The 24597-nt window shown below is 47.5% G+C and overlaps 1 protein-coding gene across 7 annotated transcripts; it reads left to right on the forward strand.

The window, feature by feature from the left end:
* The first annotated feature begins 1095 nt into the window (after nt 1-1095).
* Nucleotides 1096-23141, forward strand: DBF4B (DBF4B-CDC7 kinase regulatory subunit). 7 transcript variants are annotated; one of them, XM_039846732.1, is made up of 14 exons: nt 1096-1294; nt 1773-1835; nt 4929-5086; nt 8280-8465; nt 9080-9130; nt 10264-10351; nt 11345-11413; nt 11507-11580; nt 13178-13211; nt 14678-14723; nt 16886-17020; nt 19664-19772; nt 19925-20049; nt 20973-23141. In XM_039846732.1, the coding sequence occupies exons 2-14, from the start codon at nt 1802-1804 to the stop codon at nt 21916-21918; spliced, it is 2055 nt and encodes a 684-aa protein (XP_039702666.1). In that variant the 5' UTR covers nt 1096-1294; nt 1773-1801; the 3' UTR covers nt 21919-23141. The 7 variants fall into 7 exon arrangements, with proteins under 7 accessions (XP_039702666.1, XP_039702663.1, XP_039702665.1 ...); XM_039846729.1 differs by having other exon boundaries at nt 1097-1294; nt 9041-9130; XM_039846731.1 differs by having other exon boundaries at nt 1097-1294; nt 9041-9130; nt 16904-17020.
* Nucleotides 23142-24597: the final 1456 nt, after the last annotated feature.

Here is a 24597-nt window from a genome sequence, read left to right on the forward strand (position 1 = left end):
ACATTAGAGTTGGTAGAAGTTGGTAGAGTTGTGTTTGGAGCAGAGGTGAGAATAAGGGAAAATACTGAAAGATAACTTCTAGGTTTTTGTTTTGAGCAACTGAGAGGATGATGTAACATTTACTGAGATGGGGAAGGCTGGGAGATTGGTGGGGTTTGCGGGGGGTGGGAGTGGGGGTGGAATAAATGTTCTCTTTTGACTATGTGGTCTGAGATGCCTATTAGACATCTGAATGGAAATGTCCAGTAGGCACTTGAATATATAAGTCTAGAGATCAGGGGAGAGGTCAGAACTTGGAATAGAAACTCTGCAGGCTGAATTAGCTAGCATAGGCCTGAATAGTAAAGCCATGGAGCTGGATGAGAGCATCTACGGAGACAGCGTTAATAGGGAAGAGAAGAGGACCAAGGGCTAACGGCAAAGGCCTTGGAGTACTCCAACATTTCTAGGTGAAACAGTGGCTTTGGATCTAGAAATGGAGATTGAGGAGGAGCCGTTGAGGTGAGGTGAAAACAGATAGAAATGAAAGCAAAAAGAAGAAAGTGTTTTAAGAAGGAGGAGTAGTCTGTTTCAACGTTCTAGAAGTCAGATAGGATAACGATAGCAGAGTGACCACGGGATTTGGAAACGTGGAAGTCACAGTTGACCTGGGTAAGTACAGTTTTAGTGGAGAGGTGAGGACCAAAGTTTAATTAGATGAGTTGAAGAAAAGATGGGAAGTGAGAAATGGAGACACCTCTTTTGAGATATTTTTTTGTTGGATGGGTAAGTAGAGAAAAAGGAGACAAAGATGTGAAGAGGAAATGACGTGTATGTGAAATTTTCGTGTAAATTAAATGTTCTATAAGTATTAGGCTTATTTTATTATTTATCATTGAACTCCTAGTAATTTCAAACTAACTCAGTGTAGAGAATCACTAAAACTAGTCCCCAGCTTGCTGGCTACTAAGGCCAAAGGATCTTCAGCTAATGAAAGCCGAGAAATGAACAGACGAGTGAGAAAGAGCGGAACGGAAAACGAAACGGCGGAGAAGGATTCGCTGATTAATATTGACCTCCTAGGGCCACCGTTGGGCAGTCTCGTAGCTATTATTTTGTTTTAGGGGCGGAGCCTACAGGAAATTTAAACCAGAGCCGCGACAGAGGGACTCTAGAGAATGATTTTACAGTTTCAGGGCAACAGCCGGTGCCGGGGAGTTTGAAAGAGCTCATGGAGTCCGCGATTGTAATACTGCGGCCTTGAAGGAGTACGGAGGCCGAGAAAGGGCCGAGAATTTGGGAGAGCCGGGAAAGGGTACGGATCCCTGGAAGAGGAAGAGGGAGTAAGAAGGAAAGCGGAGAGGGATCATGAGAGTTGTAGAAAGGATACCGGGGTCGGGAAGTGGGCACAGGAATTGGGGGGCGGATAGGTGCCGAAGCTGGGGAAGGTAGAGGGCCAGGAGGGTCACAGGAGTTGAGAGGACAGAGATCTAAAGGGGGCAGAGGGACTAAGGTGACAAGAGCCTGGAAGGTGGCACGGGAATTGAAATGTACTAGGGGTGGTGGCCTCCAGGCCCTGGGAGTTGAGGCAGAGGAGTCTGAAAGGAGGCGGAGAGACTGAGGGACAATTGCCTGAAAGGTGGCGCGGGAGTTGAGATGGGATGTGGTTAGAGATGGAGTTGAGTCTTGCTGTTCCCTGTAGCAGTGTCAGGGATTGTGTGGGATTTGGGGGGCGGAGGGCAGGAATGATTGAATAGTAAAGGTGGTTCAACTGCTGTTCTGTCCTTTTTCAGGCGACGATTGCTTTGAGCTGGAGAGTTCAATGGCTGAGAGTAGGCTCCGTGCCTCGGACCTAGGTAGGTAACAGGTCAAAACTAGGGATGCGAGGTCAAAGTTGCTGTTCCTGCCCCAGAGCCTCTTAGGAGGTAAAGGCCGAAAAGTGTTAGCCCTGTTGGGGTCTTCTAATTATTAGTGGCTTTGTGTGTGTGTTGTTTGTGTTAGTGAACGCCATGGATCATTTAGGAATTCAAGGTGAAAGTCGGAAACAAGAGCTTTTGCTCTATTGTTATGAACAAGATTAGCAGACAGATGGGGAGTCAGGGTAGAGTAATTTATTAAATCCATATTCATGGTGATTTTTACCATAAAATTCTTAAGTTTCCAATAAATGTAAACACTCCTACCCAATTATGTAAGTATTTTAGCACATAGTCACGTCCCTCCATACTCCCACTCCCCTCTCTTTTAGTATCATCTGGTTTTAGTTCTGGATTATTACAGATATGCCATTTGGTTGTTGCCTTTTAAATGCTAATACACTTTACTAAGTTATTTACTCTTCCTTTCCATGTCTTGTTGCTTTCTTCTGGATCTATTTCTCTTTTTGCTGGAGAACTTTCTCTAAGAGTATTTTCAAAAGGGGGCTTTATATAATAAACTTTCTGAGGCTTGTATGCCTGAGAATTTTTTTATCTCACCCTTGTATTGAAAGTCTTGAGTCAAAGTTTTTTGACTACTGAAGAATTCCAGTAGTTTTTTCTTGCAAAAAGATGCTGTTAAGAATTGATGTCAATCTGATTGTTTACTTGCTTTTCACTTTAGAAGAGTTGATTATTCTCTTTATAAATTTGTTCTTAAAATTCACTATGACATGATTATGTGTGAATTTTAGAGGGCTTTTATTTTTATCACAGTTTTTTGATTACATAGCAAAGGCCAAGGTCTACCACCAAAAAAAAAAAAAGGAAGAAAAAGGCAAGAGTAGGAGTTGCTCCTTTTATCCCTCCAGACTCCGGCTCCCTAGGGTATAACCATTTATCCTCTGTTAGCTATTTCTGTTTAACTTCTTGTTTCTAAATAGTATGCTCACTGCTTTTATTATTTTAAATTTTAAATTGTATCTATTGACTTTATAATATAGAAGGTAAAGCTTTTTTTTCTGTCCCCCAATTCTTCTACACTGGTGTACACAATTACCTCCTCTCTTCTCATCCTACAGTGTATAATGTAGTAATTTTTGTTTAGTAATTTTGTATTTACATTATAATATGTAAAGGTTACTCGCAGCTGAGCCGTATAGTAAACTATGAAATGTGCTTCGTTTTCTGTGTACGGGTAACTAATTCATGTCCAAACTCTTTACCAGAAGTCTAAACCTTCTCTCAAAACTTTCATGTTCATCAGAGACTCTCAGTTTCTTTTTTGTCTGGGAGACATACCTTCCGAGACCATTTGTCTTAGTACTCCAGTCTGGTCCAGCTATGAACCAGGCCTGTCGCACTGATTTCATCCAGGGTCTTGCTTTATCAGTCTATGGAATTTCCCCTGCCTCTTTCCTGTGTAGATTCTCTGTATTCTAAATTCCATATTTTCCTTTCTATATTTACTTCTTGTTTTTGATGGCGTACATTTTCTAGTATAGCTTACTGAGAAAGGGTACATGATAAGTAAACTTTTTGAAACCTTACAGATCTGACAGTTCTGTGTTACCTTACATTTGAAGGATAGTTTACCTAGGGAAAGAGTTCTAGGCTGGAAATAGTTTTTCCTCAAAGTTTTGAAGACACATTCCATCTTCCTTTAGCTTCCATCGTGCTATGGCAAAGTCTGATTTTGCAAATATTTTGATTCTTCCTCCTGAACACTATAAAGGCCTAGACTGTTCTATTCCTGAACCACCCCATCCCCATCTGTCATTATTGTTGTCTATCTTCTTTACTTTCAAATTAGTCATTATTTTTGTTTTATAGGGTCAATGAGTGTTTAGATTTATAGATTTTTTACCATTTTTGGCATTTCAATCCTCCCTTCTGGGTTCAGTTTCCTTCTTTCCAAAGTACACCTTTCTGAAGTCCTTTGGTAATAATTGGTTGATGATAAATTGGGGTTTTGTTTGCTTGAAAAATGTCTTTTACCTTCATTCTTGAATAATATCTTAGACATAAAATTCTAAATTGACATTTTTTCCCAGCATTTTAAATACGTATTTTATAGCGTATATCTGATCATTCTCTTTGGAGCTCTCAGGGATCTAATTTTGCTCTTTTATTTCTGCTGATTCTTATCCACGGTGATTTGTTTCCCTCGTGGGTTTTATAGTGTTAGAATATGAGCTAATGTTTAATGATCCTTTATCTCCGGAAATTCTGGGAACTCTCGACTGAGCTGTCTACCTCTACAGTTTTGCTTTTGATTCTTTGAAGTATGCCAAAGTATTACTAGCTGGGATTACTTTTTACATTAATTTCTGTTTGGTGGTGGTGGTAGTGGGTTCTTAGACCACATAAGTAGTATGACTTTGAATTCCAAACTCTTGGGAGGCCTGTGGTTTCATGCAGACCCTAGTCTAAGATAGATAATACTTTCATGCAGACCCTAGTCTAAGATAGATAATACTCCTTTTTGTCTCTTCTGGTAGATGGACTGTTTTGTTTGACTTTTTCTCCTAGATTTATGCAGGAGTTCTCAATTCTTTTCTTTACCTGCTATTCCTGTTTTCATGTTTCCAGTATTCTCTCTCACCTCTTTGAGGATATTTATACTTTAAAATTCTTTTTTCTGTCTGATTCATTATTTACAACAGATAGGAAACCTATACCAGAGAAAGCATCTTTTATAGTACTTACTGCCTTCAGTTGCCTCATATTTTCTTACAAGCTAATGTTCCCTTGAGATTGTTAGCCACTCTGATTGGTAATGTGCTCCTGGAAGGAAGATGCAAAAGCTTAGGCCCTATCTTATTCCCTTCCATTGGATTTAAGGCCTGGGGGTTGGGATAGAAGAGGAAATCCAGCCCAAGGCAGGAGCACTAGTCTCGCATTCATGTTGGTGTGTCCAGGGCCTGGCGCAGGGGGGACACCTCATAGGCTGTCGGTTAGGGTTGCTCGACTTGTAGGACTCTGTCTTACCTCAAACCCCTCACTTCGTTCTTCTTTGTCATTGTTTTCTAGGGGCTCAGCTCAGAGTTTCCAGTTGTCTGGGAAAATGCCAGAAGAGTTCACCAGATGCTGGGAGGCGGCAGCCCTTTTCTGGAAAGTCCTTTTACCTGGATCTGCCTGCTGGCAAGAATCTCCAGTTTTTGATGGAGGCCATCCAGCAGCTGGGTGGGGTACGTAACCTGCTTCTCTCTTGTGATACCATGTGCTTTTGCAGGTTGTGAGGCAGGAGGTGGAGAGGGATTATATCTGTGTCTTCCAGGTGTCTTTCATGGTATCACTACATTTTCCTAAGCAATTTTAAGTATAAACCATTTTTTAAAATAAAGTCAATTTTTTCCTAATTAGAAAAATATCTGTTTATTTTAGAAATTTTGGAGGACATGGAATTGCTCTGACAATCATCATTTTGATGTCTTTGTTTTCTTCTGAACTAACTTCCTTCCTTCCTTCCTTCCTTCCTTCCTTCCTTCCTTCCTTCCTTCCTTCCTTCCTTCTTCTTTCTTTCTGCCTTTCTTTCTTTCATGGCTTTATTGAAATTAAATTCCCATACCATACAATTCACCCATTTAAACTGTACAGTTCAGTGGCTTTTAGATCACAGAGATGTGCAAGTGCAATTACATAGTCAATTTTAGGCCATTTCCATCACCCCTCAAAAAAAAAAATCTATACCCATACTCCCCATTTTCCCTCAGCATGCCCAACCCTGGGTAGCTACTCATCTACCTCTTTTTTTCTTAATGCTTATTTTCTGTGTAGCTCTGATCATGAATATATTTTTGATTACCAACTTTTTGCCAATAACCTTAAAGCATTAGCACTTTCCTATTATTATTGCCCCTCATATGCATTGATTATAATGAGTATATAATATTTTTTTGAGTGGACTGTTGATTTACTTAACTTCTCTATGGACATTTAGATTATTTCTAAATTTTAGCTCTTATAAATAACACAGTGATGAACAGCCTTGTGTAAAAAGCATTTGCTGTATTTGAGTCCTTTAAAATATTTTTAAAGCAGATGTATCATGTGGTACTTTCAGTAAAAGGTCGACATGGGTATCTCTTATGTTTAGAAAATAGGATGATAGTGTGTGGCCCAAAAGGGGCAGGTAACTGGGGAAACGGCTTGAACAGGCTTGGGATGCAGAGGCTTTGCGCTGTCAAACTAAGAGAAACTCAGATGTAGAGACTCAGCGGTGAGGATGGGCTGAATGACAAGTATACCCCCATACTGGCCCAGAATTACATTTCAACTTTTAGTCTATTCTGTCATTTAGCCTTTACTGTATAAAAAGCCACCCAGGACTTTGGGCTAAAAACAAGTTATTATTTCTGACTATTCTATGGATTAGCTGGATGTTTTCTCCACTGTCTTCATCAGGGCTCACTCCTGCAGCTGCTTTTGACTGGAGGGTCAGCTGGGTTGGAAGGACCAAGATGACTTCAGTCACACATCCGGCAGTTGGTGCTGGCTGCCTCCATGGCTTCTCATTGTATAAGAAACCTTCTTACATGCAGTGTATGAATGTATGCTATCATGGGTATATACAGTGAGCTAGAATAGCCAATGTACATGGAGGTCTCAGAGCATCTTCCTCCAGGGAAGTGAAGGGAAAAGCTACAAGGCCTCTTGAAGCCTAGGCTCTAGAACTCACACATATATTACGTTGGCCACATTCTCTTGGTCAAAAAGAATCCTATTCAAGAGGATGGAATATAGGTTCCACCTCTTGATGGGAGGAACAGCAAAGTCATATGTGCAGCCATTGAACGATCTTCCACAATTATATAAGATAATCATTGCCCTACTCTCATTCACTAGCATTGGTTTTTGCCATATTACAGAAGGTAGACAGATGTACTTCTTCAAGCTATAAAAGTTTTTTTATAACTGTAGTAAAATGTACATAACATAAAATACTCCATTTTAACCATTTTTATGTATACAGTTCACTGGCATTTAATTACATTTAATTACATTCACACTGTTTTGTAACCAAAATTTAATTACATTGTATGTGTGCAGTTCATTGGCATTTAATTACATTCACACTGTTTTGTAACCATTTAATTACATTTGCACTGTTTTGTAACTTTTTTGTTTCCAGAATTTTATCACCTCAAATAGAAACCCTATAACCATTAAGCACTAACTTCCCATTTCCCTTCGCCTAGTCTCTTTCCGTCTGTATGAATTTTCCTATGCTAGATACCTCATGTCAGTGGAATCACTGATATTTTTCCTTTTGTTCGTGGCTTATTTCACTTAACATAATATTTTTAAGATTCACCCATGTCATAGCATGTGTCAAAATTTCATTTCTTTTCATGACTAAATAATATTCCATTGTATGGATATACTAATGTTATTTATCCAGTCATGTGTTAATGGACACTTGGGTGGTTTCCACTTTTTGGCTATTGTGAAGCATCTGTTCAAGTCCCTGTTTTCAATTCTTTTGAGTATGCTTACTTAGACAGATAATTGCTACATTGTTTGATAATCCCTGTTTATCTTTTTGAGAAACCTAAACATTTTTTTAAAGCTGAGTGGCAGGTTTCTCATCCAGTTACACTTTGGAGATGACATCTATCCTTATTTTCAGTGGTGTGCTGGAACTGGCTGGTACTGGCTCCCAGGAGCCAATTATTAGCATCTCTTTCCAAGTCCACATTCAGTGATGTCATGTCAGTAGTTTGAAATCAGCCATCGTGGGAGTGTTTACCCCACAGAAGTTGGCAAATTCTACAAAGCAGATTGCTTATTTCCATCTTCTTCCCACAAACATGAGTTAAGTGTCATTGTGCTTTAGGTACTGTGTTGGGCTCTTGGGATACAAAGATGACTCAGACTCTCTCGGTACCCCTGAGGGGCTTACAGGTAAGATGAGCAGATACCCATCAGCTGAGTAGTAGCCAAAACCCTTTTTAGTTTCATATTTTAGGCTTCTTTTGGTAGGGTAGTCAAGGTTACAGGTGTGGTATCCGATGTCCCAGTGTGCATTCACAGAAAAATCATGGCATAACCAAACTATCCTTTAATCTTCTCCTGTTTCTTCAGTGTGCTGTCGCTCCATACAAACTCAGACTGGTCAAATGACTCAAAGCCTCTGGCCTTCTGCCGCTGGGTCAGGAGCAGCAAGCAGTTCTGGAGACAAAAATCTGTATTATGTATATAAACCCTATTATATTTCAAGATGATGTCTTCTTGGGGGCCCAGGGCAGAGCTGCAGTTGGTCTATTTAAAGACATTGATTGTGATACTAATGGCAGCCAAGATTTCCTTCCCCAACCTCTCGGTATTGATGATTCTACATCTGCCTTTTGGTTTTCAGCCACCTCTGTGATCTGATTTCAGGTAATTGAGGGTTTTCTGAGCAAAGAAGTTAATTACATCGTGTCCAGCCGCAGGGAGGCGAAGGCAGAGAGCAGTGGGACAAGCTACAGAGGCCGCTCCAGCCCCAGTGAGATCAGAGTGGAAATCCCTTCCACAGCCAATCCAAAAGGCAGCCACACCGGGCCTTCACAGAAACCCGTGGACTCGGTAAGAACCTCATTTAGTTGGAAAGATGTGTTCTATAAACAAAGGAAGCAAGCCTCAGTGAGCCCTTTGAGGCAATCCCTGGTCTTAGTTTCATCTGGTTTAATTTAATTTCTCATTCGAATTCAGAGGCTGAAAATATTTTCTCACAGTACTGGATCTAAACAACTCACAACATTCTCTCCTGTGCTATTACTTTTATGATGTATTGTCACTTTTTATGGGACTGCAGAGTCAGCAGTTCAGAAATAATAGGAGGGTCCTCTATAAACCAGAGAGGGCTTATTGGAATTGGCCCAGGCTTATCAGCAGGAGAGTGCAGAGACTCTTTAAGAGAGGTCTTAGAACTATTTGTAATACTTTGACCTCGAGTGAATTCAGAATGCCCTTCTCCACCAGGGTCCAGCCCGCAGCTACTTGTGGGTGGCCCGAACTTGGATGTGGCTTTACCTTTACCTCCAAAAGGTTCTCTAGGCTCTCATTTTTGCCACTCCTCAGCCATCACTGCTCATAGCTTTCCGAGGCATGACTCTAAGACATCTTTGCCAGCTCCTGTGTAAATATCTGTCTGTGTGCAGGTGAGCTACCCAGCTTCATTGCTCTCCTCTTCTTGTCAGCTGCCCATGAGCAGGGGAAAGGAGCTCCTGCGGAAGGCCATCAGAAACCAGGTGAGCTGAGGGAGACAGCTGGAGGTGGGTGCCTGGCGCAAAGAGGGATCAGACTGCCTTCTGAGGTTCTTCTGAAATACAGATGACCCTCAAACACAGGTTTGAACTGTGTGGGTCCACTTATATGTGGCTTTTTTTCAATAAATACTCATGCTGTTTTTATCCATGGTTGGGTGTCCGCAGATGTGGAGGGTCGACTGTATTCATTGATCTTCATCATTTTATATAGGGGGCTTGAGCATCCTTGGATTTTAGTATCCATGGGAGGTCATGGAACCAATCCCCCATGGATACCGAGGGACAGCAAGTTCTAGGGGAGTCAGATGTTTTATGCAGATTTTCAACTACATAGGGGTCAGCACCCCTAACCCCTGTGTTGTTCAAAGGTCACCTATACTAACACAAAATACTCAACCTGTGACATGTATTGTCATTTCCTTCTTACAAATGAGGAAGCAGGGCTCAGAGAAGTTGAGTGATTTGTCCAGAGTCGCCCAGGGTGTCAGTGGTAGAGCCAGGATTCGACTCCTTAATCTTTCCAACTAGGAGCTTACCAGGAGAGCCTTGGAAGGGTGCTGTGAGACATGTCTGCTCTGCACGCAGCCAGGCTTTGTATACCTTTTATAAGTAGTTGTTGTTCTCTTTTGTGAGGCTCCAGAGCCATTAAAGTTAAGCCGGAGGAAGAGTTGAAGTCTTCTTGTGAGAGGAGTCATTAAATGACATCAGGATGAGGGAGGACGATGTTGTCAGACTCGGCAGTGGGGTGGGAAAAGTCTGCAGCCAGCATAGCTTCCTGCTCCACCGTGGTGATTGTCACTGCTATTTCTTACCTACTTGTGCTGAGGGCTTTCCACGCAGAGGCCCTCCCAACAAACAGCTCTTTTATAAGCATGTGTTCCTTCCTGGTCACCAGGTGGCTGGAGCAGAGCATATAGATATACCAGCAGTCTGTCCCCTTCTGATGTGGTCCATATGGAGGACAGGGGTCTCCCTAGGGGTTGGGGTACACTCTCCCCACCACATTCCTCCACATGGGGGATGCAGAGCTCCCAGAAGCCAGGACAACCTGTGCCCATAGTGCTCAGGCCTAGTGGTGTATCATGCTCTTGCCTGACCTTGCTTTGTCTTTCCAGGGGAGCAGCAGCGGAGGAGGCAGCGGGAGCAGCAGCAGCCTCCTGACCAGTGCCCGCTCCTGGGGAGTGAGGATTCTGCATGTGGATGGTACCATTTCTGCCTGGGGCTCCTGTGGAGGGGAGATTGGTGACTGACTGGGAACGTCCCCTTTTAGAGAGATCAGAGCTGTGTAAGCTGGCTAGAAGCTAGGCCTACTCAGTTACTGTGTTGATCTACAAGGTGGGAGGGTGTGGAGACCAGCAGGAACCACAGCAGAGTGTAAGCCCTGGAAGGGGCTGTTCCGTTTAATCCACTCAATAGCACTCTTCAAGTTAGTATAATGATCTTGTTTTACAAATAAGGAAAGAATCCTAATATCCACTTATGACCACTTATCAGGTATTTACTCTGTGCTGGAAATTACCTCTTTTAATCCTCACTGCAGTCCTCTGCCTAGAGTACAGAGAAGGAAGTTGAGCCTCAGAGGGATTAAGTAAATTATCCAGTCTCACCAGGAGTGAGTAGTGTGGCCCACATTCCAACCTAGTTTGGCCCAACTAAATTTCACATTCTTTCTTTTCTATAGGGTTGCCTCATGCTATCACCACCCGTTTGCAGGTTGTAATAAATTTACACCAGAATGACTGTGCTGAGTCGGCTGGCAGTGACTGGCCCTCATACCCAACTCCATTTCGAGTCTGGGGTTTTTCTGATCCTTGAAGGGGGCTGGTCCAGATCTAGTCCGAGATCTGCCAGGGGGATAGAGAACTGTGCGTGGGAAGGTCCTGGTCTCGGATGTGGGGGTTCCATCATCACTGGAAAATCAACCATTTCTGATTTCATCTAGCTTCCTGCCTTCTGTGTGTTAGAGAAACTCCAGCATGTGTAGCCCCTGCTGGCTCTTCCCCCCTAAGGATACATCTGAGTAACTTGAATGGCTTGGTCCTCCCACAGAAGCAGCTTCTCAGTGGCACCTTACAGCCCTTTGTGAGCCACAGGCACCTTGTGTTCAAGAGTTGTGTTCAGCGCTACAGAAGAGCCTGCAGCCAGCTTAGGTCCTTTTCCAGGGATAGAGAACCCAGCCTTTTTTTTTATTATCAGCAGGTGCAGAAGTGACACGTAGCCAGAAGGTGGCAGGCAAGGCTGGTGTGATCCAATGTGCCAGGCCGGGTGAGACTTTTAGTCCCCCAGCTCCAGGAAGGGGTTCTGCAAGGGAAGTGAAGAGTGGAAGTCTTTAGCCACAGCCCTCTGTTTTCTCCACAGAAATGATGATGCACGTGCAGCAACTCTCTCTAGATGCTTTATGTGCGAAGAAACAAGGGCCAAAGAAGCCAGAGGTAGGTCATCCTGCTGAACCGAAGGGAAATCAATGGTCTGCAAACTGTGAAGTTTGTGACTACTTTAGTAAATCTGCGATCCCCCCAAGCCGTCTCTTCCTAGCCATCCTGGAAAAAGTAAGAGGAGTGCAGCCCCTTAGCTCATCCCTGGCGTCTACAGCCTGTCCTCTCCTCCCTGTGCTACCTGCAGATCTTTGGGGCTGCACGGAGGCATTCATAGCAGCCTGAGCCATAGACTGCCTGTGGGTGGTCCTGGCCTAGATAAAACATAAATGCTCATGGCCTGCTGGCCAGTCTGCCTTTCTGGGGACAGCTCTTGGCCTGGGAATGAGCCTGCAGACAGCACGGGGGGTGTGTGTGTGTGTGTGTGTGTGTGTGTGTGTGTGTGTGTGTGTGTCAGAAGTTGGTTTGAAAGCCGCCATATTCCAAATTTAGTTTGATTTTTTCTTTTTTTTTTTTTTGTTAGAGTTAGAACTATGTGCCACATCAAGAGAGCCCAGGCTAATTTAAAGCCACAATGCCTTCACCCGGCCTGAATCTGAGGGAGGACTAAGCCCTTCAGGTTTCCAGGAGCACAGTGGCAGGCACCCACGTTCACACTCGATCTGGGGGCGGGAGTGGCCTTTGGGATTTTGCTGCTGCTGCTAAATAGATTTACATAGTCATAATTGGAAAGGTATACAGTGAAAGTTTCTCCCCTCCAACTTCTGTTCCCCAGCTGCCAAGTTTCCTCCCTGAGATAAACGGTGAAAAGTTCCTTAAGTAGCCTTCCAAGACTCCGTGCATTTCCAAGAAGATATGTCAAAAATACCCCCGTTTTACCCTTTATACCAAGGCACAGTATATTTACTTTGCTTTGTTCACTTAATAATTAATCTATTTTGTAGATACTTGGGAGTCTTTTGGAGTGAGTTCTTGGTACAGACTGCTGATAGAAGGGGATATGGAAGGCTTGTTTGGGTTGTCCTTGCCCTGGAAGTGTGGCCTGGAGGAGGATCTGGCAGTTGTGGAGTCACTGGATCTCTCTTCCTGCCCCCACCCCCCAAATCTAACTGATTTCTTAATTTTTTTCCACTTAGTTTTTAATATTAGCTTCGTTTGACCTTGACCTAAATGTTGGTTTGGACCAACAGTCAGGAGATACAAGATAGGGCACAAGAAAGCAGAAGACGTTGTCTTCACCCATGTCCTGTAAGCCGACCTAGAATGGGTCGTGCCACAAGCTGCCATTTAGTGAGCATCTACTCTGTGTCAGGTCTGTTACCTGCTTTTAATTTCACTCGCACCACATCCGATGAGGTGGTAAGTGTTCCTCACATCACAGGCGGCGCAGCTTCAATTCCCACCCAGCTCTTGCTGTTGCTCTGACCTGCATTCTCTCCACAAAGTCAGCTTGAGATTCACAAACAGTGCTCACCACTCATCATGTCCCCAGGGAGGCGGAGGAAGCCGCTGTGCTCAGGTCTGCTCTAGCTCAAGACCCGACCAACAGCAGGAAGCAAAGTGGGGCAAACTCATAGCAACTCAGCTCACCAGCCCGGTTCCTCGACCCCCCTGGCTCCCTCACATCCTTAACCTATTTTCCCTTTCCATTTAGGGAACATGTCCAGCAGAGTCAAGAACGCGGAAAGGTCAGTATAGTAGCTGTTCCTCATTTAATTGCAGTCCCTCCCTCCCTAAACGCTTTCCTGCGACTCCCTCTGTGGCAGCATCTGCTCACTTTCCTGCGGCAGGAAGCGCGTCCAGGTTGTGTTGTCCCATCATGTTTCCAAGGCCTGGGCTTCAGAGAGGTGAGCAGCGGGCGAGGGGCATCCACAAGCTAGTCTAGAGCTCTTCTCCTTAGAGCCAAGACCCCGTTCGGTCACTCTGGCTCCTACATCCTCTGGCTATGCCTGACCATAGACTGAAGTTCTGCATCATTTTCCTTTTGATTCGGGAGCAGTTTGGGGTGGGCAGTTTGACAGCTGCCTACCACTTTCAGAAATGCCAAACTCCCTGAAATTGACAAACAGGCAGATTGACGGCCCAGCTCCCGGCTCCTCATGGACAGCAGGAGAGTTTCTCCCAAAGATGCTCTTTAAGTGGCATTTATTCGTGCACAAGCAGGAGCTAATAAAAGTCACTTGGCACCTTTTGTGTTCAAAATTCAAGGAAATCTGTGAGGGAATTGATTTTAATAACTGTCTCAGTTAATTAGACAAGGAATTGCCCCCTCTAAAGTAATTAATGGGAGCCACTGCCTTTCTCCTTGCATAGGCAGTGGCTCCCATTAATTACAAGGTGGCGCTGGTGGCCACCTTGAGCAGGTCTGGAAGCTGTTAGGTGCCAGCCTCTGTGGAGAGCTGGTGGCTGTTAGTTCTGCCCAGGCTTCTAGCCCCTTTAAAGAACTTCTTGTCACCATGGGAAAATAGAAATGATTCTTAATGCCTAAGAGATTTTATACACTGTCCAAATAGCCCGCTAGTAGGGGATGAATCTCTTGATTAATTGACTCCAAATTTATCCTCCCAGAACCCCTTTGCCCTATTTTTTCCCAGAACCAGATTTCACCTTTGATATTTTTTTTACCGTCCTTCTGCTAAGATGTCTAAACACTCTTTAGCTCTCCTTTTTTCTGCACCTTCTCCCCTAAAAAGCCCTCATGGAGAATTCTGCCTGGGAATGATCACAGGCCCCTCAGGATTCTGAGACCCCCAGGAGTAAAGGTCTGGGAAGGAGCTTCATGAAGCTTTTAGCAGAGACCATCAGGAACTGGGTTTCTCCCGCCCAGCTTGGTCTCTGATGATCAACTGACAGTCTCCAGAACCCATACACAGGAGAGTCCTCTGTCCTGCCAAGGGAGGGCATGCCTAATACCCCAGGCATTCTGCAGCCTCTCCCCGCAACAGTGGAACTCGCAGGTAGAGGCTAGAAGGGATGGGAGTGGATGCCTCACCTCTGCCAAATGGAAAGGCACACTTTGGGGCAGCATGTGTTCCAGCCCTGAGAGGCTCTCAGGCTTTGGCAGGGCCTCGCCTCCCTGAGCATTTCCCGCATGTGCAGTACGGGCTCTGCACTGGAGCAGACAGGTGCTAATGTGTGCACTTGTCCTTTCCAGTGGCCAGATTGAAAGCACCATTCCTCAAGATAGAAGATGAGAGCCGGTGAGTGGAGCCTCCCCCCTACCCTCTCCCCTCCGAGGGCACACAGAGGAGAGGTCCCAAGCTGCCATGGGGTCATGGAGCCACTCAGCCCTGCACCTTTGTCTTCCAAGAAGCTCCTTTCTCCCCCTGTCATGGAGAAGTCTCACACAGACCAGGAGAAGCATCTGAGGGTGGCATTGCATAGCTGGCACTCCTCTCGGCCATGAGTCAGAGGTTAATGACCCTGTGTGTGAATTACTTCCTTTAATGTTTTGCTTTTCTGAGCTCGTAATGTCCCATCCAAGCTCATTATTTCTTTGCGTTTCCTCCTAGGTGTACACTAACACTATTGAATCATTGCTGGCCCCAACACGGTGCTAGTGCAGTCATCTTGGCTGAAGTGGGGGTGCTTGGGGTGGCGTTGGGATTCCCTGGGGAAGCCTTTCTGTTTTGCTGTGTAGAACCCCTCTCTGGCACATGATATCTCATGACAGCCCTGGGTGGAAAGTAGCGTGAGGAGAGGCCATCCTCTTCCTAGAGGGGAAACTGAAGTCAGAGAAATTAAGAGACTTGCACACAGCCACTTTTCTAATGAATCTCAACTAAGGCTAGAATCCAGTGTCCTGACTGTTCTGCCTGGTGCCCACTCCACCCCGCCCTGTCCACCGTTAGGGCCCCTTCTAACCTAGAGCAGGAGGTATATCCTGATGATAGTCTAATGAACTATTAACCACCTGGGTTATCATTGACTCTTCAATAAGTCCCAGATCAAAAACCCATGTGATTCTATAATTATCTCAAAGTAAAAAATTTTTTAAAAGAGTAAAAGCCCACGTGTGCCCAGCAGAGATTCCTGAGACCAGTTTTCTGAGTCCCTCGGTGGCAGGTAGGGCAGCTAAAGCCCCAGCCCTGGGATCCTGGCGTCCTTACCTGTCCTCCAGATGGGCCTGGGTTCCATTCTTGGCCTGTGCACACAGTACAGGGTTGGCTTGGGTGGGCCAAAAGTGAGGGGAAATAACACAAGAATGACAATGAGGTGCTATCTTCTCTAGTTCCGTTGAGAGGGAGTCCCTGTCCATCAATCCCAACCCCTTCACTGCCAGTCAAATACAAGTAGTCATGACTCATATGCAGTGGCTCAGAGGCCCTGCCCATGCCTCAGGATCTCTCATGACACATGGCAGGCACAGGTGATGTCACTGTTACTGGAGGGGGGTACATGTGCTTGTGTGCCCCTAGCATCACAGGCAATAGGAGATCCCAGCGGAGCTTAGGTGTCTCATGATTCTTTCACTGTGCTGTTCTGAACAGGTGTTCTGCAAAGCCTAATGGCCTAACCAGCTTCAACTTCCCAGCCTTCTAAGCAACAATGAAAAGAAAGAAAGCAGGGTACCGGGGCTGTGGAGGGCGTCCCCTTTTCTTTAAGGGTCTAAGAAGACTTATTGTTACTTCACTCCTGAGGCCACAGGGCTGTCTCCGTGACAGTCAGGAAGCGTGACCTGCAGTCTCCCAGGAGCACGGGCCATGGCTCCAAACCAGGGCTACCCATGGTTATGTCAGGCAGGGTTTGCTGAGTGTCCACACATCATCAAAAGTCTGGCTCCAAAAGTCTCTTGACTGTGAGCAACTTGAGGCAAACCACCATCACCACCCAGTATCAGTCTGACTATCCAGAACCTTCACTGTGTGTCTTCCATTCAGAACAACCACCACTTAGAAGGTGCAAAGGAGCAAAAAAGTTCCTCTCTCTGGAGCAGGAAAATCACTGCTCTGGTGTACACGTCCTTCCATTTACATTCTGCCAGGCTAGAGTCCTCAAAGATTGTTTTAGAGTCAAGAAACAAAATGGAAAGGGGAAGATCTAGATCAGGAGTCGAGATGAGGCTTCCCATCCGGTCTTGGCCACTGACTAGCCGTGAGCCCCTGGGAGAGTGCCAGAATATTCTGGGCTTCATTTCTTCCACTTGTTCCACTCCGCTCAGAGGGTAGCTATAGGATTCAGATGAGGCTTGAAAAGCAGACAGGGAGAGTATAAGTATTAAACCCAGTAAGGCTGATGGAGGTTTGATTTCAGAAGTTAAAAGATGCGCAGGTGAGGGTCCACTTTATCAGGATTGGATCTCCAAGGAGTTGGGCTGGCTCCCCTTCCTCATCTTTTCCCTTCCCCACCATAGTCAAAGTAGAAGTTTTTTGTGTTTCAGGAAGTTTCGTCCCTTCCACCATCAGTTTAAATCCTTTCCTGAAATTTCTTTTCTGGGACCCAAAGATGGAAGTCCCTTTGAGGCCCCGACGACCCTGGACCGCTCGCACCGTACCAGGTGGGTCTTTCTGGTTCCTGAATAACAAGGGCTGGTTATAGGCCAAAGTCCTTCCACTCAGGGGCCTGCTGGTCAGATCTGGGAATGGCCATGTGTTAGCTCCTTAGGCGAAGTCTATTCTGGGAACTTAGCCCAGAGAAGAGAGACATGAGGAGTGTTCATCCGTTTTATTTGGTGTTCTCCGTCCCTACTGAAGAATTTGACTTGTGTCCAGAGGACAATAGACTGGTTTCTGAAACCCAGATCTGTAGAGCACCCTCATCAGGGTCCTCTGGGGTATTACAAATGCAGGTTCTTGGACCCCATTTCACTCCTACAGAGTCACAATCTCCGATGATGGGGCCCCAAAAGTTGCATCGTCCTTCGATGCACATCAAAATGTGAGGCCTTTGGGCTAGATGTGAGGAATAACTAAGGGATGGGATCTGGGGGACCTCCTGCATTGTGTGGCCCAAAGTGGCTTCTAGGCTTATTGGTATTCATACTCTGCAGATGTGTGAGAATGTGACCAAAGTGCAGAAGGAACGCAGCTCAAGTGATGGACGAGATGCCTTCTCAGACCCTCTCTAACTTCTGGGCCACGGGGTTGGTTCACAGACCAGGAGAACAGGACAGGGCAGACTCTTAGCCTGAGAGTTCCCATGGCCAAGGAGGGCCCGTGGCTTCCATCAGCAGACAAAGGTGGCGGGCTCAGGAAGTAGTGCAAATGGGAGGAAAAAAACAGAATGTGGCAGTAGATGGAGAGGAGAGGAAGAAGAGAACGAGCTGAGGTGAAGTCCAGGTGCCCTTCACACCTTTTCTAGAAGGCACAGGGGGTACCAGACAGACAGCCAGGGGGTGGTGGGCTTGGGGCTGGTAGGTGGTGCTAGGCCTGGAGTGGCCTCAGGATCACAGAAAAGCCGAGAGGTTGTAAAGGGAAGATGGCGAACCAATCAAGCTTTGGTGTCTGCACTTGAGCATAGAGAGGGAGTTGGCCAGGGTCCCTCGTGCATGCATGGGTGCGTGCGTGTGCGTGTGAATGTCTTGCGTGTAGTAGTGTGTGTGTGTGTGTGTGTGTGTGTGTGTGTGAAAATCTTTGGAAGAGAATGTTTAATTTTTTTTAAAATTATTATTTTGGTCCAAAATTCAAGTGTTATAAAGGGTTTAAAGCGAAAAGTCCGTATCCCTCACCCATCCTCTGAGCTTCAGATCATGGGTCTATCTCCAGAGACAGTTAATGTGCACAGAAGTACATCATGCAGCCTTTGCCCCTCTTCTTAATGTAAAGAGTAGCATATCATTCATTGTGCTGGATCTTGCTTTTCCCATTTACTGTATCTTAGATTAATTTCCTATTAGTACCTAAAAAGCATCCTCATTCCCTTTATGGCAACAGGGAGTTCCATTGCATGGATTTACTGTATTTAACCAGTCTCTTATTGATGGATGCTTAGATTATTTCCAATTTTTTGCTATTACAAACAATGCTGCGGTGAATAGTCTTGTTTAGAGAAAATTTGATTGTTCAAGTATATTTGTGGAATAAATTCCTAAAAGTGGTAATGCTGAGTCAAAGGGTACCTCCATTTATAATTTTGATAAATGTGGCTAAACTGCTTTTCACGACGGTGATGCCAGTGGACAGTCTGATCTGCACTGCAGAGAACCTGTTTCCCACGCCCTTGGCCAGCACTGCGAGCTGTCAGACTTGTTGACTTCCACCAACCTGATAGATTAAAAACCGTATCTCAGTGTAATTATAATTTCTGTATCTTCTCATTATGAATGAGGTTAAGTATTTTTCATATGTTCGATCATTTGAATTTCAGTTTGTGTGCACTTCCTGCATACTGTTTACTCGTTTCTCTATTTGATTATTGATCACTTTCTTATGAATTTGTAAGGTGCCCTTCATGTAATAGAGAAATGAGCCCTTTGCTGTGTTATCAGTTACAAATATTCTACCTCCTCCCCAGTTTGCAATTTCTCTTTTAACTTTGCTTATGTTTTCTGCCATGCATACATTTTTTTTAATTGCATGTAGTTGAATTTATCAGCTTTTTTCTGTATTTTCTGGATTTTGTGTCTTACTTAGAAAGTCCTGAAAGGGGTGTATTTTCGATTTGCTGGGTTTGCTGGGACAGCCAAATAGGTCATTAGGAATATGGGACTAAAATTGAGACGAGAAGTCAGGTTTGAGAAAGAGATATGAAAGTCTTCAGTGAACATTGTAGCTGTGCACGAGGGAGGAAACAATCAGGTAGGGGACATTAAATGTGGAGGAGGTCAAGGGCAGCACAGTCCCTTCACTGCTATTGAGGCCTTTTCCCCTTCATTTGCAGGTCAAATGAATGCGGGTTTGGGTATGAGCACAGAGCTGGAATTGTCCTTGCTGCCGCCATCACCTGTGGTTTGAGATGTGTGGGTGGAGAAAGGACAGAGCTAGGACAGGGTGCCCATGGGGAGGTCTCGTCTTCCTTCTTGCCTCTCCTGCCACCCTTGAATGAGTGATGCCAAGTGCAGGCAGGGCTGCCTTTGCCTGCCCAGCTCTGGGGCTGTTTTGGTCCATCGCCTCCCTGGCCTGGACCCCAGGCCCTGGAGCAGCAGTTCCTGCTCGGAGGGCCCCAGCAGTGACCACTTTCTCCCACCTTGTACCCTTCCCAGAGAACCCAAGGACAGAGAGCCAAGCCCACAATCAGCCGCTCGCACTGTGCCCAGGAGGAAGAAAGGGTACTGTGAGTGCTGCCAGGAGGCCTACGAGGAGCTCCATGGGGTGAGTCCCTGCCCCACTAAGCAGCTGCTCCCTGGCCTGTTCTGAGAGAGCCTTTCCCACCAAGTCTCTCCATCCTAGGGTGTCTGGGAGGTCTGCTGGCATCCTACCCCAGCCTTGTCTAATGCCCTGTGCTTCCTCTCACCCCTGGGCAGCATCTCCAGAGTGCCCAGCATCAGGGCTTTGCCCTAGAAGCCCACCCATACGCAGCAGTTGATCGGATCATTGCCCAGCTCAGCCACAGCTTTGCAGACATCCCTTCCCAGGCCAGCCTCCCCAGGTGAGTGCCATGGCACAGCCTGGCCAAGGGTGGCGAGCACAGCTGTGGTCACTTTTGTTGCTGCCCTCTCTGGGCGGGAAGGAACCCTCAAGTTGGCAACAGATCGGACCTGGCCGTAGCATTCTTCTCTTTCCTCACCTTTCTTTCCCACCATCTTCCGTTCTGTTTGTTTTAGAGAAGGGAGTGGGGGTTGGAAGGACCTCCATTTATGGCTTTAGCCAAATGGGACTGGACCCAGAATAGAGCGTGGCACCCTTCCTATCACCTGGGCATTGCCATGGTGGTGGGGGCCTGAGGGAGCAGGTCAGCAGATGCACTCCTGGCATGTGCCTGGTCATGCGCCTGTCTGGCCTTCTAGAAGCGTGTGTGTGTGTGTGGGAGGGGATGGATTCTGGGTCCTTCTCAGGTGGGTAAAGAGCGGAGTCTTTCTGCCTCTCTAGAAGTTACCCCAGAGAGAAGGTTATCAGGGGGTTCGGTGGAATTCCAGGGCTCGCTGAGCTTCCCCTGCTGCCTACCAAGGATCTGTAGCTTTACGTCTCACCTCAAGTCTCTACCTCAGGCCTCACTCCCTGAGCTCAGCTTCAGCAGCAACACACTGTGCTTCCTTCAGCTGCCAAAGGGCACAGCCTCCTCTGAAGTTATTAAATGGAATAGCCTCTAACCCGTTCCTCTGGCCAGCCCCGACCTCAGGCCACAGAGCCAAGAGAGGTGCAAACAGACTGGCCACTACTGCCGGGTCAACCCAAAGAGCGGGCCTTCATGGGGCCCCAGAGTGGGCAGCTCTCTGCACCCCGAAACCCAGAGGGGTAGCACCATGCATGTCCCACCCCTACCCTGCCCTTGGCCTGGCCCAGGAGCACCTCAGCTTGTCGCCTGCTCTGGAGTTGTGCCCTGTGGCCCACAAGATATTTCTGTTCCCACAGGCAGCCAGGCTCCCCGGCTTTGGACTGTGACCCTTTGTGTCCCGAGACTCTGCCTCCCGGCCAACCATCTCATGCCAAGGCAGCATCTCCCAAGATGAGGGAGGAAGACAACCGCCAGGCCCCAGACATCCCAGAACAGGATGAGATGGTGGGCAGCATGAAGGCACCAGCTGAACATGTGGGAGCTGACAAGATACCCGGACCAGCAGCAAGCTGCCAAGAGCTGGGAGGGTCAGTTGATGTCATTGTGGACCCCCCAGGGACACCGATGTCCAGGAACCCAGATTTCCAGTGCCTCCTGACCAGCTCTGGTTTTACAGACTTCTCCTCTGGCCCAGACCTGGCACTTGTTGGCCACAAGAGGAAGGTTCAGTCCCCCTGTGGCAATGCCGAGAAGCGGCCAGGAGTCTCTGGGCCACAGGCCTCATTCTTTGTCTCAAGTTTCCCCAACCCCTGTGGCACCAGGACAACCAATGGCAGACATCTCTCCCTTCCCCTTCCAGGCCCTGAGCCCAGCCCTCTGGCCTCCCTCCTGCCCTCGTGCCACCCACAGACCACCCTCACCCTTCCAGACCCCTCCCCTTGGCAGCCCACAGACAGGCCAGCAGAGCTCTGGGCCACACAGCCTCCCTGGCCTGGGGGAAGATATTCCCCAGGATCTGAGGATTCTGAGTGTGCAGCCCCTGGCCCTGTCTCCCAGCAGGCTGACCAGCTTCCCAGCTGTCCCAAAGCTCCAGGCCAGCTGTCAGCCCACCTGCACTCAGCTGTGAGCACACAACCCCCAGGAGGACCTGCAGGGAGCCACACTACCTCTCTCCCCCACCCTCTGCCAGCCAGCGGGGGAGCCAGCTGCTCCCGTTGGTTGTGGGGTCCCCAGCCTCTCCCAGTCCCCTGCCTCCCTGTCTCCCAGCCCCAGCCCAGTGCCAGCAGAGAACTGCTCCTGTGAGTCCCCCAGAGCATACAGCTCTTCATGGGGCCAGAGAGCTCCTGACTCGAGGGCTAGGTACGCAGATAGAAGTTACACCTCTGCTGAGTGCTGCACACCAGCCAGGGCAGAGCAGGTACACAGAGGAGCAGTGCCTCCCCAACGGAGCCAGAAGCAGCCCGGGGCTTGGCCTTCAAAGTCCAAATAGGCAGCTGTTGTCATGGCCAAGCTCTGTGGGCCAACAGAGCCATTCCTTCCCACCACCCAGTCTTCAGGTAGGACTAAGAGAGTCTGGCCTTGGGGGCTTCCCTCTCCTAAGCCTACCTCCAGCCATGTTCCTGACCAGGCAGTGATCTGCGATGGGCTTGTCCAGCCATGGCCAGCTGCCCACTTGCCAGGAGGCAGAGGCAAGGTTGGCATAGGGAGGGATCACAAAGAAGCTGGAGCAGCAGGAGCCCTGGCCTGGCTTCCTGTCCCTCTGCAGGCACTTGCCTCTTTGCAGAGCCCACGGTTAGTTGTCAGTGTTCCCCACCCCCACCCCCAGCCTCCTTTCCCACAAGCATGTGGCTCGCTCCTGCTTTCCGAAATGCCTGTTTGTCCCCTCCCCCAGCCCCCCACGCTGTGCACACATATCCTCAGGAACATATGAAGCAGAGGAGGGGCTTGGCTGCAGCATCGATAGAGCTACCTCTCCCTGCATTTAGTGGGGGCCCAGCACTGACCTTCCCCTGAGCTCAGGATGTGGCCAGGGCCCCCTCTGAGGACAGACCCCTCTGCTCTTCCCTGCCTCAGTCCTGGCTGCCCACCTGGGGTTCTGTCCCAGGGTCAGTAGCTCACCTGCCAACTTCTCCATCACCGGCTTCTGTTCCTCCCCAAGGACCTCCCCCCATTTCTTTCAGCTAAGCCATTAATCTGGAGACAGAGATGGATTTGCTATTGATTCTTTAGCCACTTTTTTTTTTTTTTATTACATTTCATACTGTGGTTCTTCTCACCCTTCTCTGCCTCTGTGTTTATCTCTTTAAATGTTGGAGCTACCAGAAGCCTGGTGCTATTCTGTGTCTCATTTCAGAGGAAGAAAGGGGGAGGCCTAGCTGCGGGTGAGGACCTGAGTTGTTAGTTTGGAAATAGAGCAACTGTGTGTACAACCCTCACAGAGGTCACGTTTGGCCTTTTTATGCCATTCCTGTTAAATTTCACAGTCTTGGTTCAGGAACTGTAAATAAATTTGTTAATAGCAAAGAGATGGGGCTGGAGTATGGTGCGTTGGGCCTTCATCTGCCCCTCAGTGACCCAAGGCAGGACTGAGGGCCCAGCTGACGTAGACAGAACAACCGGCTAGCAGGACGAGAGCCTCCTGCAAGTGGGAGAGCATGTGTGAGTGCCACCGCCCTCCAGAGGCCTAGCCCCCGAAGGCCAAGAGCAGGTGGGGCTGCGTCCAGTCTGCTCAGGTCGCTCAGGCTCTACTGTCCTCTGAGTGGCTGCTGCAGAGCGCACGCTCACCGCCCACTCCCAAGAAAACTGCTCTGACTAGGACCCCACTGATGTCCCTGTCCCATTTCCCCTTCCCCTGGGCTCAGACAGTGGCTTCCTTCTGGACCCTGCTGTGACATGGGGATGCCTCATCCCCCAGTGCCTTTCCCATGACACTGCCAGTGTGGATGAGAAGTCCCTCCCACCCCTTTCTCAGACCTCTGATCTCCTCACATGCTTCTCACTCAGAACAACAACACACCAGGTTCTGACTCCCTCCTCACCATCTGCCCAGGACTTCACATCCAACTGTGTGGCCTTCCCCCATCTCAACAATTGCGACCTTGGGTATCACATCTCAGCCAGGTCAAGCCCCAAGGCTATACTTCACCACAGTCATGTCTTTTCCGGCCTCCAGGATATAAATTTAAAGTAGGCCCAGGACAGGTAGGTGCTGCTCGACATACTGGGCCCCTTGACAAGGGGACTTAAAACCTCCTTCTTAGCAGATGACCTTAACTCAGACTCAGCAGCTACTGCCTCACCTTGCTTTCAGTTCCTCTGCAGGACACTCAGGAAGCAGTGTCCCTCCCTAAGTCACACCATCCCTGTGTTCTCCGGCCCACCCCACACAGCCTTGTCAATTTCCTCCTCTCAGATTCGCCACTTCTTCGCTCTGCCCGAAAACTCCATCCTGGAAAACACTTGCATTGATCCAACAGCCGAAGGAATACTCCCTCCTCCTGTTCCCTGGCTACTTCCTAAGGTCTATAGCCACTGCCTCCATGTCTGTACCTCCTTCCCGTAACAAACCTTTACTAAGGAAGAGTTCAGCTGGAATTGTCTATCCCAAGGTCACTGGATTACCTGCTAATTACCAAAGTTGGGGTCCTTTTCTCCTTTCCCACCTTCTTGAAACCCGGCTCCCCGACTCCCAGCAACTCCAGGTTAGCCTGGTTCCCCTCTCTCCCCAGCCTCTGCCCTCTCTTTACTCATTCAGCACAGGCCTGACCTGTAGTCCTGAGTCACTCTCAGAGCCTTAACGAGCCCTCCAGTCCTCACTGCTTCCCAAGACAAGAGCCTGGGACCCTGGTCACCTCTGCGCACCGGTTCTTTCCCTTTGCAGTTGTGACCTGAATCAGTAGCTCCACCCCTGACTCCCTTCTGAATTCTAATCTTCCCCTGTGTGAGGTGAAGATTAGAAACAGGAGATCTAGCCACTACCCC

Source organism: Pteropus medius, unplaced genomic scaffold (assembly GCF_902729225.1).
Source record: "Pteropus medius unplaced genomic scaffold, Ma_sr-lr_union100, whole genome shotgun sequence".
In the NCBI taxonomy this organism is placed as follows: domain Eukaryota; kingdom Metazoa; phylum Chordata; class Mammalia; order Chiroptera; family Pteropodidae; genus Pteropus; species Pteropus medius.

Excerpts from the sequence above, each read along its gene's own strand:
- DBF4B (XM_039846729.1), top strand. The coding sequence starts at position 1,802 with ATGGCTGAGAGTAGGCTCCGTGCCTCGGACCTAG. Across the intron at positions 19,773-19,924 it reads CCTACGAGGAGCTCCATGGG|CATCTCCAGAGTGCCCAGCA; the intron begins GTGAGTCCCTGC and ends ACCCCTGGGCAG. Across the intron at positions 20,050-20,972 it reads TCCCAGGCCAGCCTCCCCAG|GCAGCCAGGCTCCCCGGCTT; the intron begins GTGAGTGCCATG and ends CTGTTCCCACAG.